The 16,977-nt window shown below is 45.3% G+C and overlaps 1 protein-coding gene and 1 long non-coding RNA gene across 2 annotated transcripts in view; one reads left to right on the forward strand and one right to left on the reverse strand.

The window, feature by feature from the left end:
- LOC142499782 (sterol 26-hydroxylase, mitochondrial-like) overlaps positions 1-11,027 on the forward strand; it is a 27,817-nt gene extending 16,790 nt beyond the window's left edge. Inside the window, exons 3-9 of the mRNA XM_075609645.1 lie at positions 2,741-2,940; positions 4,107-4,304; positions 4,929-5,092; positions 5,587-5,753; positions 7,036-7,117; positions 8,612-8,812; positions 10,277-11,027. Of these exons, the coding sequence (XP_075465760.1) occupies positions 2,741-2,940; positions 4,107-4,304; positions 4,929-5,092; positions 5,587-5,753; positions 7,036-7,117; positions 8,612-8,812; positions 10,277-10,414 (1,150 nt within the window). The 3' untranslated portion in view covers positions 10,415-11,027. The remainder of the gene's footprint in view (positions 1-2,740; positions 2,941-4,106; positions 4,305-4,928; positions 5,093-5,586; positions 5,754-7,035; positions 7,118-8,611; positions 8,813-10,276) is intronic.
- LOC142499783 (uncharacterized) overlaps positions 1-16,190 on the reverse strand; it is a 17,438-nt gene extending 1,248 nt beyond the window's left edge. The window contains exon 1 of the long non-coding RNA XR_012802738.1: positions 15,207-16,190. This is a non-coding gene — a long non-coding RNA (uncharacterized LOC142499783). The remainder of the gene's footprint in view (positions 1-15,206) is intronic.
- Between the last annotated feature and the right edge of the window lie 787 nt (positions 16,191-16,977).

A 16,977-nucleotide genomic window follows, 5' to 3' on the forward strand; every position in this document is an offset into this window, starting at 1 on the left:
GTGAGTGCTGGCACACAAGGGCTGGAACTCAGCACTGCCTCACTGAATGTCACTTCCAGGTAGAGACCGTGGACCCCACCAATATGGTAATGTAGTACACACACACACACACATATAACTAGCTAGTGGGTGCCTCCTAGGGCCCACAACTTAGTTTAACTACCTCACAGCATGCAAGAGCGGTAGTAACACAGGGCTATTTTCGCCAAACAGGAACTCTGATGGATAGTAAAAGTACCACAGCACTGTGGTCGCATCTAGTGACGTCAGAGACTTAGCGTCATCTACACCCGACGTACGTTTCGTCCCACGTGGGGAATTCGTCTGGGGTCTTCTTTCTCAGGACTGGACCTGGTCTGAGAGCCTTGGCACTTCTAATTACAGCAGGGGTGTGCAAACTGGGGGGTGTGCATCCCAGGGGAGGTGCAAAATTTTCTGGGGGGGGACGGACCACGGTGGTTGCAGAGGTCCCGCACTGTCCCCAAAGGCATTTAAATTAAATGCCGGAGGACCGCGCGAGGCCTCTGTAACTTACTTACCTTGGCTTCTAGCGATGCGTCGTCATGGTAACGTGACATCACATGACCCCACAGCGTTATTTGTCGCGGGAGCCGAGCAGGGGGGACGAAAGCAGGCAGGGGGCGCAGGGGGAAAAGATTGTGCACCCCTGCGTTACAGTATATGAGAGTAATAGGTCTCCATAGTGGCGATTTCTTGTGATACAGAGCCAAATATCTGGAACAGAATGTGTATAATTAAATGATGCGTAAACTGAGAAGGTGCCCTGCTCCACTCAGCTTGATTCAGATTACAATTGTAAAGGAGGGGTGGGATTTAGGGTGTAGTGAAGCAGAAACAGGACCCTATTTACAGAAGTGCAGTTAAAAGACAACCTCCTAACAATAAATACAAAAATAATACATCTTTATTTCATTCCAAACTCATCGTTAGAAATTGAGCTGAAAGCAAATTCTCTGGTACTAGGATATCGATAAATGCCAGGTCTCTGTAAAATAGCAGTCCTTGTATAAATATTCAGTATTATCTCTCAATAAAATATTTATATATGTATAAGTATGAATTACTGTGTTATTTGTTGAGTTATTCAGTCTCTTCTTTAAATCTAAAAGTTTGAGCCACCAATAGTTTGCAATCGATGTGTCTCCTCGCTCAATTCTCATACTTAAAGTGCAGGGAAGTCTCCAAAAAATAAATGACAAAGGAGAGACGCTCCCAATGAATAGAACGGCTTTTCTAAGCTATACAGCGTTGTTGTTATTTATCACTAGCTGACACAACGATGAGTTTTGAATGAAATAAAGATGTATTATGTTTGTGTTTATAGTTAGGAGGTTGTCGTTTGAATGCACTGCATAGGTTCTGTTTCCCTTGGGTATACACTAATTAAACGATAGCACTGTTTTGACGTTCTGCAGCTACTCTGTGAGTGTAATTGTGCTACATACACAACTGCTGATATTGGTAACAAACCATCCAGTCAAAATACAACTATAGTCCCAGCACTCACTGACTATATGAAAAAAAAAAAAAACTGATGGAATGTCACAAGCAAAAAAATGATTTAATATAAGCACAAGGTAACTCCCAATTGGAGTGATGCTGGTACAAGCGAGTATATATGGACCCTATTAATACAGTGGAAAGTGTAATATTACACAGGGGCAAGAAGTGGGGTAAACAAAACCATAAAAGTGGGGAGAGAGGGGGGGGAGAAACAAGTTCTTGGGGGGGGTGTTAAGGTTTACAAAGGGGGCAACGACCGTTTACAAGGGGGGCAAGACCATAAGGTACTTCCCTTGACCCAATACCTAACCACCGGACCAGCACACAGTAATCAAAAACACCAATCTATTACACTAATTCACGCCCAATTGGCAAAGTCCACAGTACACAGGAGTTAAATAATGAAAATGGAAAGGGTTCAAAGCGTCAGCTTTACTGCCACTAAGGGCCTCATGCAGAGAGCAGCGGTGGAATTAATTGGAGAAAGTAAAAAATAGTACCTTTTTTGGCGTGATTTAATCTCCATATGCAGAAAGGTCATAAAACTGCATTTAAAATCCTGTCTGCATATGGAGAGTTTCAACCGGCGATATGAGCGCTGTTGAAACTTGTTGTAAAAAAATCGCTTTTTTTTTTCTCCCCCACCGGCCGCCGAGCTCCAGCTTCTTGCCAACTTTTGTTGGCGAAGCAAAATGTTGAAAATCGCGCCATTTTTTTGGGCGCGAACAGCCGCTAGATGGCGATCGCGCCTCTCTGAATACGGCCGTTTTCAACACTGGAGAGATTTAGGTTCTCGCCAGCCGCGCGGCGAGATTTGCAAATAAAAAAAAATGGCGCTTCTTTCAAAACTCGCCATTACCTGCCGTTCTAAAGGCAGATTTCGCCAAAAAATGCCGCTTTTCCTGTTAGCGCTGCTCTCTGCATGAGGCCCTAAGTCTCTCTTCTCCCACCACTCCTGCAGATGTGTGAGCAGTCAATGCTTTATCCTCTCCCAGGAGGAGCATTTAGCTCTCTGTGATATTAACCTCTAGTAACCCAACTCCTCGCTGCCCCCGCTGGCAGAACATTGGAACACTTTTCATGTTTGCCAAATATTGATCAGGTCCTGTCAGTACTATTGATTGGTGCCTTTGTACTGTCAGTGCAGTGTGTAAACCATACAGTAAGTAACATGTGCGCCCCTGAATAATGTTACACGTCTCTCTCTCTCCCCCAGGGAGGGGCATCGCTGGCACAACCTGCGCTCGGTGCTGAACAAGAGGATGCTGAAGCCAGCAGAAGCCGTGCTCTACACGGGGGTCGTTAACGAAGTGGTAACGGACTTTCTGGTCAGGCTTCGGGAGATCCGAAAAGAAACACCATCTGGGGACATGGTGAATGACGTAGCAAACCACCTGTACAGATTCGCCTTTGAAGGTACTCCAAGTTCTGCAAGGCTTTGCAGGTCCCTCCAGCACTTATGGAGTTAAAATGCAATGTATATTTTATATACAGTAGTTAAAGTACATTACACATGGGCTAAGCGCCAGCCCTCAAGCCCCCCCCCCCCCCCTTCCTCTCCAACAGGGCAGGTTTTCAGGATACCCCTGCTTCAGCACAGGTGGCTCAATCAGAGGCTCATTGAGCCACCTGTGCTGAAGCAGGGGTATCCTGAAATCCTGACCTGTTGAGGGGGCTTGAGGACTGGAATTGAGCCCCCTGCATTACATTATAAACATTTTAAATATATAGCAAGCATAATATATCAATTTGATTTTCTTCTGCATATCTTTACTGCGTGACACTACATTATAAAGCAACAGCCCCCCACAAACTGAACAATGATATCTTCAGCAACCTGGAGCCTCAGACGTCTGAGATGCAAAGGCCACTGAATAGAAAGCCACGAAATCACGTCCCAAAGACAACACCACTTTCTATTGGCCAACTGAGTCACCCGGTTATGAAAATGTTTCCATTTTCTACGATTTCTTTCAGTTTCGGGTTGCATTTGTGTATCCTTCTAAGGCTGCATCCATGGTACCTGAGACCGCGCCGAAAATAATACCTTAAGGCAGTGTTCGCGTATATGCGGCGTGCGGGCGCATGCGTGTGGAGGCAGGAGGGGGCCCGCGCTACGCGAGAATTCTCGTGCGACAGGGCGGTCACGTGAGCGGTCCACCCAATGAGGGGGCCCAATGAGGACGAACCAGCTCCGTGACATCACTAGGAACGCCCCCCACGGCTGGAGTACTATGGCCAGGGAAAGCACCCGCTTTCCCTCAGCCTCCGCGCGTCTCCGCACGGGCTGCGTCACCATGTCCGCAGCCTAAATGTTGACAGCCCCTATATATGTGTATAACTCACCTGGCTTGGGGTTTGTTATCCAAGTATGTTGAACATTACTGATCTAGATGGACTTTCCAGGAGGTTGATGCATAACCCCATAATATCCGCAATGCAATCATTTGTTTTTAACTTCCTAATTCTTTTTGGAAGTCATAAGAGAGGGTTCTGCACTCGAGAAGGAGAGAATATTGCCACGTACAATGAACATAGGACATCTGACCACCTGCATTGTCCCCCTCTTCCTTCTATATTAGGTATCTCGTACATTCTGTTTGAGACCCGGATCGGATGTTTGGAGAAGGAAATCCCGACGGAAACCCAGAAGTTTATTGATTCCATTGGTTCCATGCTGAGAAATTCTGTCTATGTCACCGTTCTTCCAAAATGGACCAAGGAGGTGTTTCCGTACTGGAAACGTTACATAGACAGCTCGGACAACATCTTTGCCTTTGGTGAGCATTGTCGCATGAAGAATATCCTTTCTTAAATAATTAGCGCTGGCAACATTGTGTTTTTGAATTTGACTACCTTGTAGTCACAGATCCCCGATTGGAAATGAACAGGCCAGCTGGGCAATGTGATTCTTACCGGGCATTAAATGTTTCTGCCTTAAGTGCCTGCTCTTCACTATTTAATTAGAACTATTTTATACTTTCCTGCAGGGGGGCTCAACTCCAATCCTCAAGCCCCCCCCCCCCCATTCCCCCAACAGGGCAGGTTTTCAGGATCACCCTGCATCAACACAGGTGTCCCCATCAGTCCCGGCATCAGCATAGGTAGCTTAATCAGTCCCTGCTTCAGCAAAGGTGTCTCCATCAGTCCTTGCATCAGCACAGGTAGCTCAGTCAGTCTATGCTACGGCTCAGGTGGCTCAATCAGTCCCTGCTTCAGCAAAGGTGGCTCAATCAGGGCCTCTGATTGAGCCACCTGTGCTGAAGCAGGGATATCTTCAAAACCTGACCTGTTGGAGGGGTTGACGACTGGAGTTGAGCACCCCTGCCTTACTGTGCAGGTTTATTTCATAAGTAAAGATAAACTAAGAAAGTTGTCCCCTCTTTGGGGTCTTATTGCTTTAGGGAAGAAGCTGATTGACCAGAAAATGGAGAAGGTTCAGGCTCAATTGGAGCGTGGTGAGGAGGTGGAGGGGGAGTACCTCACATATCTGCTCTCCAGTGGCAAACTGACCAGTAAGGAGGTGTATGGCAGTGTGGCTGAGTTGCTACTAGCCGGAGTGGACACAGTACGTAGTATGATACCCTTACATTGTTAAAAGAACCAGTGTGTACAAGTGGGATGTTGAAGGGACCACAAAGAACAGGAATAGAAGCTACCATCCTCAGTCACGCAGCATTACTACCATGCCTGGAGGAGAAGGGATTTGCATAGAGACAAGCCTGGAGATATTTATTCATTGGGTTTCTCCCTTCGATATCCTTGAAAACCAGAGGGACCAGCACTCCATTGTTATACTATAGAAACTGTAGACAGTACAACAGGGAAAGATAACAAATGATCATTTTATGCATGTGTGAGTGTTGCTCAGAACTGGAATAGTTCTGCAGAGAGGGACGGAGTGTCAGAACATATTATTATTATTATTATTATTATAATATGTCATTTTTATGTAGCACTAATATTGTATGAGCCTCCCCTTGCAGCTATGGGTTTAACAAGTGGCCTTTCGTTGTGCTTACCTTGTAATTGCGCTGTGATAACGCACTCCCCTCTCCGCAGACATCCAACACATTGTCCTGGTCCCTTTATCACCTGGCAAGAAACCCTGAGATTCAGAACGCCCTTTATCAGGAGGTGATCAGTGTGGCGCCCGGAGAGAGTATTCCCAGCGCTGAAGATATCTCCAGAATGCCGCTGCTGAAGGCGGTGATTAAGGAGACCTTGCGGTAGGTTCTCTGAGCAAACTTCACCGTTTAACAGCAGCATAAACAGACAACACATTTTATCTGGGATGATACTGCTGCCCAAAACAGCACAAAGTGTCCAAAATGTTATCGTTATGCTAAAAGTAATTAGGATTTTTGACTTTCATCAATTTTGTTATTTTTGTAAATGTATTACACAAGCTACACGATCCCAGGTGTGTGAAGGAATAACGGCTTGTCAATGTGTTATTCATGGGGGAACCAGGATATCAATGTATGAGGTGCTCTTACAGAAAATCATATCACTGTGTGAGGAGCCCCCACAAGTGCAAAAGCTGCCAGCTCCCCAATGGCTGAGCCACTGATTGAGCCGCCTGTGCTGATGCAGGGATATCCTGAAAACCTGACCTGTTGGTGGCCCTTGAGGACTGGAGTTGGCCATCCCTTGCTCTAGTGGAAAGAATGGGGTATAGGTATATCCCTCCGAAGGGAGGAAGATAAAAGTGACACACCGACCACCAGATTCAGCCAGCTCAGTTACGGTTGTTAACGCCTCTTACTGACTTGACGGGAAGATAACTTGTGCGTTAACCTCTAACGGGGCTCTCTGAATAACCCATTGAGAGAGCTATTTATCGATGTCTCCTTACTGAAAAACTGGCACAAAAACAGCATCACATTTGTCAGAGAATACAGAAAAAATATGATTTATTTGCTTCAATAACTCTGGAGCTATTTTCTTGCATCAGATTGCTAGATAATTGATCGCCTAATTTGCTCAATTGTTAAGACGAGAAACTTGATATTTGACTAAGGAACCTGCGCACTGTGGAGATTTTGAGCCATGTTTACTAAGCAGTGCTAAACCATATGGCACATTACGGCATGCACACTTTAATGGGCCTACAGGTGCCTTACTGCTTAGCACTACCTAGGACATTTGTGTCTTTAATTAGCTACTTTCAAGGGAAACAACATGGCATCCGAGTGTGCAACATTGCATGAAGAGGAATATGGCGGAGTATCACTAGTGAAAGGAAAGTGATATTTGCTCTGAAATAGGTTGTGTATGAGGTGTGGGCTACTAAAATGGAGGAGCTTCCCATTGCAAATGAGTAGGATGTTAGTTTGTGTGAATTCACGCCCATTGCACCTTCCGGCTGTATCATTTTACGATGGTAATATTTATTGAAGATTTTGGTGTTGCCATATTATTAACATGCAATCAGGATTATGAAAGTACCTTTCGATTGGTCTAAAGTTTTGATGGAATCCGTCCTGTTCCACTTTACTTCCCTTGTAGGATGTACCCCGTTGTGCCAACCAATTCCAGAGTCGCCGTTGACAAGCCGATAATCATTGGAGACTATTGCTTCCCGAAAGATGTAAGTGTGGCACTTTGAGGAGTTACGGCTGAGTTCGAGCCAGTGGTCAGAGCGTTGACAATGGTCAGCAAACATACAGAGCTCGAAGGTACTACCATTCAAAGCTAAAGGGCGGCGGAGAGGGAAAGGGAGGTTGATAGAAATATTTTGCATCATGATAAGCCAAGGAAGGGACTAACACATAAAATACATACTGTAAAGCTGCAGGGTACTTCAACATAAAAATAATCCACAATTACACTTACATAGAGTAACAAATGAGGGAGGGGGAGTACTGTGGGTAGTATTATACCTTTAATTGGACCACCAAGTAGTTTATATGTTACAAGCTTTCCAACCTGTCCGGGTCCTTCATCGGAGAACCCTGACCCTGAGAGGTTGGAAAGCTTATAACATACGTGTTATTGGACCAACAAGTCATTATCATACCTCCTACTCCTTGTCACAGGAGACCAGGACTATTGCACCAGGGATCAATTCGCCAGACAGAAACACAGAGTTTATCAAATTCATTTATTGGAAAAAGAAATATACACAACTGTACAGATACCCAACACACATACCCACTCCCCACCTTTTTTTATACCTTATATGCCACAATATTGAAACATTCAATGCCAGGTGCTGTCAATATGCACAGCCCCTGATTGGTGGGTTTAATAGCAACAGAAAGAGAGTTACTTGGAAAGGTCAGGCACCTTTGCAACATTCCCGCTGAACATAACATTAACCCCTGGTCCCTGACGTGCTGGAACCAGGCTTCATAATACATAGATATACATAATACGACTATTACTGACAGGTAAGGGTAATGGCAGGCTTGACCTTTATTAAAAGCAGTCCCGTTTACCCCTACCGCCACACTCCCTCCCCCTCCTTTGTTACTACATGGAAGAAAGGAGCGACACGGCCCCCCTTCTCTGCCCACGTTACACGGAGAAGCATTTTCTGACTACCGGAAGAAGAGCGAGAGAGCCTGTTTACATCTGTGTCACCGAACATGTAACAGTTTTAGCTGCAGTGAAAGAGGAGGCTAGTCTGTAAGAGAGGAGTATCTCATTCTGTCCCGGGTGGCTTACACCTCTGAATCACGTTCCTCCTTGGCCTGAATGAACTGAATTTGATATATTACGCTATGTGTCACTGTTGGGGCACATGATAACGATTTATTTCATATTGGCAAATTAACTGAATGTTAAATAAATATATTTGTCATTTTTACCTATCTGACACTACGTAGTTACATTTTTACATTGCTTAACCAAGGGCTCCCAAAGTTAATTATTGTAAGATTTCTCTAATCAACACTTAATTACCCAATTGACCTAAGTATCAGTAAGATAACTTGCTCATATACAGTGTGTGTTGCCCTGAAAACGTGGCCTTTCGTTTGCTCGAGGGCTTAACCGCTTAATTCCCAGAGGCATCTGCTTCACAATGAATTAAGTCAGATTAGCTTTTGAGAACTACGTTGTCCTGTTTTCCCATTTGCAGACGCTCTTTGCTCTGAGTCACTATGCCATATCCCGTGATGAGACCAATTTCCCCGAACCAAACAAGTTTAATCCCCAACGCTGGTTTCGGGACGGTCAGATGAAGCACCATCCCTTCAGCTCAATCCCCTTCGGATACGGGGTCCGAGCTTGCGTTGGGCGGCGGATCGCTGAGCTGGAAATGCACATGGCGTTATCGCGGGTGAGTTTTATGATGGTTCTAAGGGCTGAGACTGACCAGTCAAAATGTCCCTTTGAGGACCAATCACACAATCTTTTCACCAGAGGTGTCTGAACCACAGAACATTCACAAGTGGACTACACTGTTTCCTCGCACAGAAATAATGTTTTCCAGCATTGGTGATTAGGGTGAATTAGAATACAGAAGGTTACATATTTTCAAATGTATACATTCGTTGTGTTCTCCCCAAAAGTATTCTTGGAGCACTTTTTGAAGGTTTAGTCCCAAATGAACTCATTGCAGTGATAGATTTAAAGCTGCCGTTCAAGCTGCCGTTTAAATAAATAAATATATTTCCCATTCAATATGTGCATCAATACAATCTGCACACTGACAAGTGATTAGCTAAGCTGCAGATCGATCCGCTCTCCTGTAATCGTCGCGTGCTCGGGGTTATTTAATTCAGTTCTTGCACAGCATTGTGGGCAATGTAGTCCAGCAATATTATGTGATAGAGCAATTACTAGATACAATTGGTTCACTGCTAGAAAGAGGGCGGGGCTCCAGAGCCTGTCAGAAAGGGATTGGGGCTGTCACTTTGGAAATGCTTCCTACATTAGAAACATTAAAAATGTCTTTAAAACATTTTTTTTTAAAAAATTAAATGCTACAAGTATTTTCTCATAGTACAGAACTGATTTATTTAAAAAAAATACACGTAGGATATTGCCTGAACGGCTGCTTTAAAAGGTAAAATTCAGATGCCTAATGCCAATTAATTAACTTAATCAAATATGTGTTCAAATAATTATGTAAAGTTGCCCTTGAAATATCAGCAAACATTGTACAGTACATGGTTTTAGTTGCGTTATATTTTTCTTTGTGTGTTACTGCATGTTAAGTACCTGTCACCTTTCTTAGTTATCTGACAAAGGAGCAGTATGTCTCACTCTGGTTTTGTTCTGACTGGGCTGGATCACATAACAAGCAGTATCCTCCCTCTCAGAGTTCCTACCGTCAATGTGAACTTTGAAACTTTACTGTAAGATTGTAAATACTCAGACTGGGCTCACCCCCATCGCAGGCTGTAACATTACCTCCGTACAAATATAATAGGGAGGGTAAGATAAACCTGAATTAACATTAAAAGATAACTGAGTCTGAAGTATATTTTCTTAGTAACTTAGCTCTACACCTCGTGACTCTACAATATGCTTTGTGACGAAATGACAAGGCTGCTGGCTCCTGCCTCTTACTGATTCGCACGTGCATCGCTTGTGACATTCATGGAAGGCAGAGATCTCGTAATCATTGTCACTGGGGGTATTCAATACCACGTATGTTACATTGTGTGCAGGTATTACTGCACACTGCATTTTGGCTAGTGACACCGAGCTGTAGTGCAGAAAATACAAAGTCTGCACTAGGACACAACCACACCGGTTATATGGATTTACTTTTCCTTCCCTCTACCTTCGTCCTCAGATAATCCAGAAGTTTGAGCTCAGACCCGAGCCTCTGGCGGGAGAGATTAAAGCCATTGCCAGGATCGTCCTGACCCCTCAGAAACCCATCAACCTGCAGTTCCTGGAGAGAACAGCTGCAACTCGCCAATCGGCTTGACCATCCTCTTACTGCGCTGCTATAGAACAGACCTGGAACCAAGGGGTTAACAGTGGCACTTAACGCTTTCACAGCCACAGACTTTAACTCGTTTGGTGCTGAAGAGACCGTCCGTGAGGAAAACGCACAATAAAACAAAGCAATTTAAATGTAAATAACAAGTAATTTAAAAATTAGAAGTAATAAAATAAATGTATAATGTCTCTATGAGGGACCAGCCCCCTATGTAATAGGCCCCATCAAATCTGACAGATGTTTGGAAACGCTAAGTTATGGGTTTCCCCTTTCACTGCATAAACCCCCCTGTAGTGAAGGGCTAAATCCCTAACCCCCACTTAGATTGTGAGCTCTTCAGGGCAGGGATTTCCTCTTCTTTTGTCTGATTTTGTTTATCATATTGTATTATAACTTCCTGCTCTGTCTCTTTTGTAAAGCGCCGAGTATACCGTGGGCGCTATATAAATAACGATATATATATACGTCCCAACTCATCACAAATGGATGCATTTTATTAGATATTGAATTCACAGATTTAAAGTGACTTCCGGGGTGTGTGTGTATATAACAGACTAAGGAAATGGGATGCGGTAAATAAATGTGTTCATTTTAACAACGTTGGCCTTTATTCCAGTAATAATAATAATAATAAGTAGTAATAATATGATCTGCTGTGTGTATAATGGCCAGTCCTGAGGAGAGGGAATGTTCACATGGTCTTCTACAGAAATAAAGAGCCTGAGTTCAGTCTTTGACTGAGCCACTGATTGAGCTAACTGTGCTGAAGCAGGGATCTCCTGAAAATCTGACCTGTTGGTGGCCCTTGAGGACTGGAGTAGCCCACCCTTCTTAATGACATTAGCCCCTTTGATACACAGCAACTGGAATAAACCCAGTTAAAAAACTGCGCCAAATGTTACAAAGTAACACATGGCATTGCTGTTAATGTGTCGCTGTAAGATCAGTGCTGCTCTTTGAACTGGTTTTGCCTGAGTTTTGCAGTCACTTCATGAATCGGGCATGGGGAACCAACTTTACTTACGGGATATTACACCAAAAAATCACAACTTGCCTATCATGGTTTGCATGCTTAATACTGTACATAGAGATCTACCTGCTGGATCTGCTGAGCCCAATGCTGTGTGTTCATACAGCAGTGAAACGTCTTGTAGAGAGGTGCGCTGCCGGTTTCTAAGGCTACGCTTATAGTGTCGGTGATGGCGCGTCAAAACAAATGCATTGTCGCCGTCGTCGGCGCTTATAGTGCACGCGACGGCACGACCAAGTGACAGCGCTACCAAAAATCTGGTACTCACTGATTTTTTTCAGCGACGGTCTCCCCTTGCGGCCAATCAGAGAGCTTCTCCACCCCTCTGCCTTCCCCCTTTCTGACGTCACTGGCCTTGTAGCCAGCGACGTCGCCAAAACTTAAATTACAACTATCGCGACGGCGACGGGTGACGCCATCGGTCGCGTCGCCGGCAGTATAAGCGCAGCCTAAAGCAGGGTACGAGTTGGAGGTGCAAGGCACTGAACGGGTGTATATCAATAAGACGTGACTGTGGTAGTAATGCCCGGGAGAAGCTCCGAGCAGGGAAGGGGTTACTGCGGAAAAGCATCGCAAGGCTCCAGCACAGAGATAGTTAATGGGGCGAGACACCCAAGGGGGGGCTATTTATGAAAGTGAGAATCGGACAAAATTCTTGAAAACCAGGGCAATTTCCTAGAGCACCTTGTGTTTCTGCCTATCAGCATGTTCACCGCGTCTTCTCATGACTTCCCCCCTTGTTTGCCCCTGTTGCCCGAGCTAAGGCTAATTGAACCATTAGGTGATTTACTAAATGAAAAACGAGTGGTTTTGTGGGCGTAATTCTTATTTTGCCCGCTGCTGAGGTGTAAATCCTTGGGTACTTTATACAGTTTCACAGCTTTAATGTGCCCTTTGTGTGTGCCACCTCTGAGATGGTGTTAGGCTTCACTCTTCTAATATTCAGAAGTTTAACTCAGATATACTGTATGTAATGAGCTTAATATGAGTGCACTGCTTAATATGGAACAGTGGTAGGTCCAAGTAATGGAAGATACATGTGTGTATATATGTGTGTGTGTATATATATATATATATATATATATATATATATATATATATTTACACACGATAGTAGGCACCCCTCAGCATAGCAACTGTCATAAAAAAAAGCAAGTGCAAGAATCATAACAATAAAATATAAAAATACTTCACCCAAACCACATTGGAAAAAGAAGACTCTGCAATGATGGGAGTCAAAAAGATAGACATCCAACGTTCCAGTCCCACACACACCCTGAGGAAGGTCCCACTGTGGGACACACACCACCCTGTGGAAGGTCCCACGGTGGGACACACACCACCCTGTGGAAGGTCCCACGGTGGGACACACACCACCCTGAGGAAGGTCCCACAGTGGGACACACACCACCCTGAGGAAGGTCCCACGGTGGGACACACACCACCCTGAGGAAGATCCCACTGTGGGGCACACACCACCCTGTGGAAGGTCCCATGGTGGGACACACTCCACCCTGAGGAAGGTCCCACAGTGGGACACACACTACACTGAGGAAGGTCCCACGGTGGGACACACACCACCCTCAGGAAGGTCCCACGGTGGGACACACACCACCCTGAGGAAGATCCCACTGTGGGACACACACCACCCTGAGGAAGGTCCAACTGTGGGGCACACACACACTGAGGAAGGTCCCACAGTGGGACACACACAACCCTGAGGAAGGTCCAACTCTGGGGCACACACACACTGAGGAAGGTCCCACAGTGGGACACACACTACCCTGAGGAAGGTCCAACTGTGGGGCACACACACACTGAGGAAGGTCCCACAGTGGGACACACACTACCTTGAGGAAGATCCCACTGTGGATCGAAACATTGGATGTTTATGGTTCTTCCAATACAATCTTTTTGACTCCCATCATTGCAAAGCTGAGTCTTCTTTCTCCAATGTGGTTGGGTATTAATACTAAACGGGTCAGTTACATACACATGTTCACATACAGTTTATATAATATATAACATGTTGATGATGGTATATTATTGAAGGAAAGAACACACACACACACACACCTATATATATTCTGTGATAGACTAACATTGACATCACTACCTATTGAATAATATGCTATGTGCTCTCACTACTTTCATTATCATTATACGTCACACAATACAATGAAGTCTGCACTTAGCACTCCGTGTAAATGTGATACAAGCGCAGGGCATTTTCCTATTTACTCCGAAACAAGTCTCCGCTAACCGTGAACGCTAAAACTCCATCTCAGTAAATAGCCCCCTACGTATCCAGCAGTGACAGAGTTAATGCAGGGGCTCTCAACTCCCATCCTCAAGACCCCTAGACAGGTTAGGTTTTGAGGATATCCCTGCTTCAGCACAGGTGGCTCAATCAGTGGCTCGGGGATATCCTCAAAACCTGACCTGTTGGGGGGTCTTGAGGACTGGAGTTGAGAGCCCCTGGGGGGTTAATTTTAAAGTCTGCAGATCAGTTCTCCCCACATTAGAAGAACTATATCCAAACCCCTTACCCCCAAATGCTCAGTGTGTGATACAGAGTGCAGCCAGTCTGGCTTCATGTGCTGCTCCTAACACAACCTCAATAACCCCATGCCCTTTACAGTTTGGGTTTCGCTGCCCCAAGGTTTCACCCCCATTGGGTCCCAAATGAAGACTTGCTGATTGAGGAAGAGTCTTCGGTCGGGTCCCGTATTAAATACTATGTCAGAGGCAACGTTGTTTTTTTTTGCTCTTTGCTATGGTTTTTAACCCACTCGCTGCCAGAGCAGTTCTGCGCAAAGTAACAGAAGGAAAGCGGATTTCTCTTTTGCTACAATTAATGTTTAACCCGTTCACTGCCGGATACATAGAGCATGGTTACCTTAGTCTGCCCCCAAAACGATATCATACTTTCTTTGTAATGATCCATTAGCCGCCCAAGGTCATTACTAACTCTTGTATCAAAAGCGACGCTGTTTTTACAACCATATTTAACCCCTGTAGTGCCAGAGATCTGCAGACCCCCCCCCCCCCCCCCGTCTGACTGAGTAGTTAACGTTGTTCCTCTATAATTAGAATGAACCCTTTACAGACAGAGATATGTATCAGCACTGATACCCAGTTTATTAGCAAAGTTTTTTTTCTCCCCCCTTTTGCAATTAAATGTACGTTCTCTATTGCTATATATCATTTCAAGGTATGTTTCTGTAAATATATTTAACTCCTCATTGCCTGGGGACAAGCAATCTTTGCACTTCAAACAGGGCACATTGCAATCATGATGTACACCATCGGTATCAGAGATCTGCAGATCATTACCTGCAGGGAACTGCAGATCATTGCTCCGCAGCCCATCAACTGCATAGTAGATTATAAAAAAAAAATCGGCAATCATATTTAATCCCATAGCTGTCAGAGACCAACAGAGCATTTCTCCCCAGTCTGTCAACAGCCCCTCTGTCTTGTTCCTTTGCAATTATATTTAACCGCTTTGCTGCTAAAGAAAACATCTGCAGCAGCAAATGAGTTAAGTTGGGTTGACAGGCACATAGAACACTCACCCTGCTACTGACAAAACATTCAGGACAAGGCTAACCCTAAGCAGATCTCTGCTTGCTGTGTGCAATGTGCACAAAATATCTTGTGCATGTAGAGTGAGGCAAGTGAGAGCTTGTGGGACAAGTCAGCCAAGGGTTATCCTCTAAGGTCAGAGTCTCTTGGGCTACTCACCACCACAGTCCAATGATGTTTGCTGGACACAGGAGGATAAAGAATAGCCCCAGTTGAGTCCTGGACAGGGGCAGCATGCTTGCTCTGGGAAAGGTGAGTGAGGGAAAGAGCTAGGTAGGTGACCCTTCCCTCCTGATTCTTCAATGCAATCAAGGGAGGGAGCCAAGAAGAAAAAAAAAACCACACAAGGAGCAAGATCAACAGGTAGGGATCTCCAGGGATGCCAGGGTCGTTCAGTTTTTCCCCCCCATCTATGGGGATGGAGGAGAAGTGGGCAGGTAGTGGCAACTTTTAGCATGTGTGAGGCAGGGCATCTGCTCTCACCGGCTCCAGAGCGCAGTCAGCGGGCATGGGCAAGCCGAGAGCAAGGAAGGGGGAGCCCGGCTGGGAGGGACACAGAGGGGCCGGGGGAGGAGTGAAGGAGGTGAAGAGAGGGAGAGACAGGGAGGAGAGAAAGAGAGGAGTGGAAGAAGAGATAGAGGGGGGTGAAAAAGAAGCACAAGGGAGGAGGAGATGGATAAAGAAGAGAGGTGAGAGAAGTGTTGGTGTAAGGGGTACCCCTGCAGATTAAACCAAAGGGGGTCACTACATATGGATTTTAGATCTGTGACCAGAACTTTTTGGGATGGGTTGTTATATTGCATACATTGTAATAATCCTGAATTGGGGATGTGTTGGCATGTAGGGCAATATGTATTCTGAATGGATGGTGAACAAGCGCCCCCTTTGTAAGAACGTCTGAGAGCCCAAGACCAGTGGGTACAATACAGAAGGGAAAAGAATACATTGGGGATGGGGGGATTAGAAAGGAGGGAGCAGTGCAGGTGTGTGGTGGTGTAGGAAGGGACAGGGTTATTGCGCACTCTCCCCATTGGGTAAGTCACAGTACACTTGTTCACTCAGTGCCCTTGATGCCCTGACAACAGGCAAGCATGGGAGTCTGGGGAAGGGTCTCTGAATAAGACTGTGCACACACATGTCAGGTAAAATGCCTCCCCCCCCCCCCCCCCCTCTATCATCCACTCCCTCTGGGCCAGAATCTCTCCTGTCATTCAAAAGTATGCAGAAGAATGTAGGATAGACTTGGCAGTGTCATGACTGGGGGATGGAAAGGAGGATCGGGAAAGAAAAATAGAAGAAATCAAAGTGGAAATAGAGAGACGTTGAAAGGGAAGAGGAGAGGGAGAAGGAGAAAGACAAACAGAAAGGGAGCCAGGTGGAGGGAGAGAAAAAAAAGAAGGAGAGGGAAGTTGGGTGGCTAGAAAAATGTCAAGAATAGGTCACTGATAGGAAGTTGAAGGAAGAAGGAAATAATAGAGAGAACTGAAGCACAGAGGAATGGAGGTCTGGAAGGGGTTGGACCGTGAGATAGCTGAGGAAGATACTTGTTTATTGTAACGAGAGGACATTTCTGAGGCATGAGGTTCCTGCAGGTGACAGCCTCTGGGCAGAGGTTATCAGCTGATAGGAGAGAATGGGAGATAGCAGGCAGAACGTGGGACCTAACCAGGGGATGGGAGACACCACAAGCAAACCTTCAGAGAGACCAGATGTAAGAGAATACAACGCGTGCGGGGAGGGGACAGCATGCTATAATAAAGAAGGGTGACAGGGAGGCTCAGGGTTATTAAGGAAATGCAAGGAGAATGAGAGTGAATGGGAGTGTCATACAAATAGCAATTTATTGGTTATGTTTCAAGGTACTAGAAATGCTGTTTGCCATTTCTCCAACTTGGTGTAAGTATGTCACTTTAACCCATTCCGTGGGAAA

The sequence above is a fragment of the Ascaphus truei genome, chromosome 7, assembly GCF_040206685.1.
Source record: "Ascaphus truei isolate aAscTru1 chromosome 7, aAscTru1.hap1, whole genome shotgun sequence".
NCBI classification, from domain to species: domain Eukaryota; kingdom Metazoa; phylum Chordata; class Amphibia; order Anura; family Ascaphidae; genus Ascaphus; species Ascaphus truei.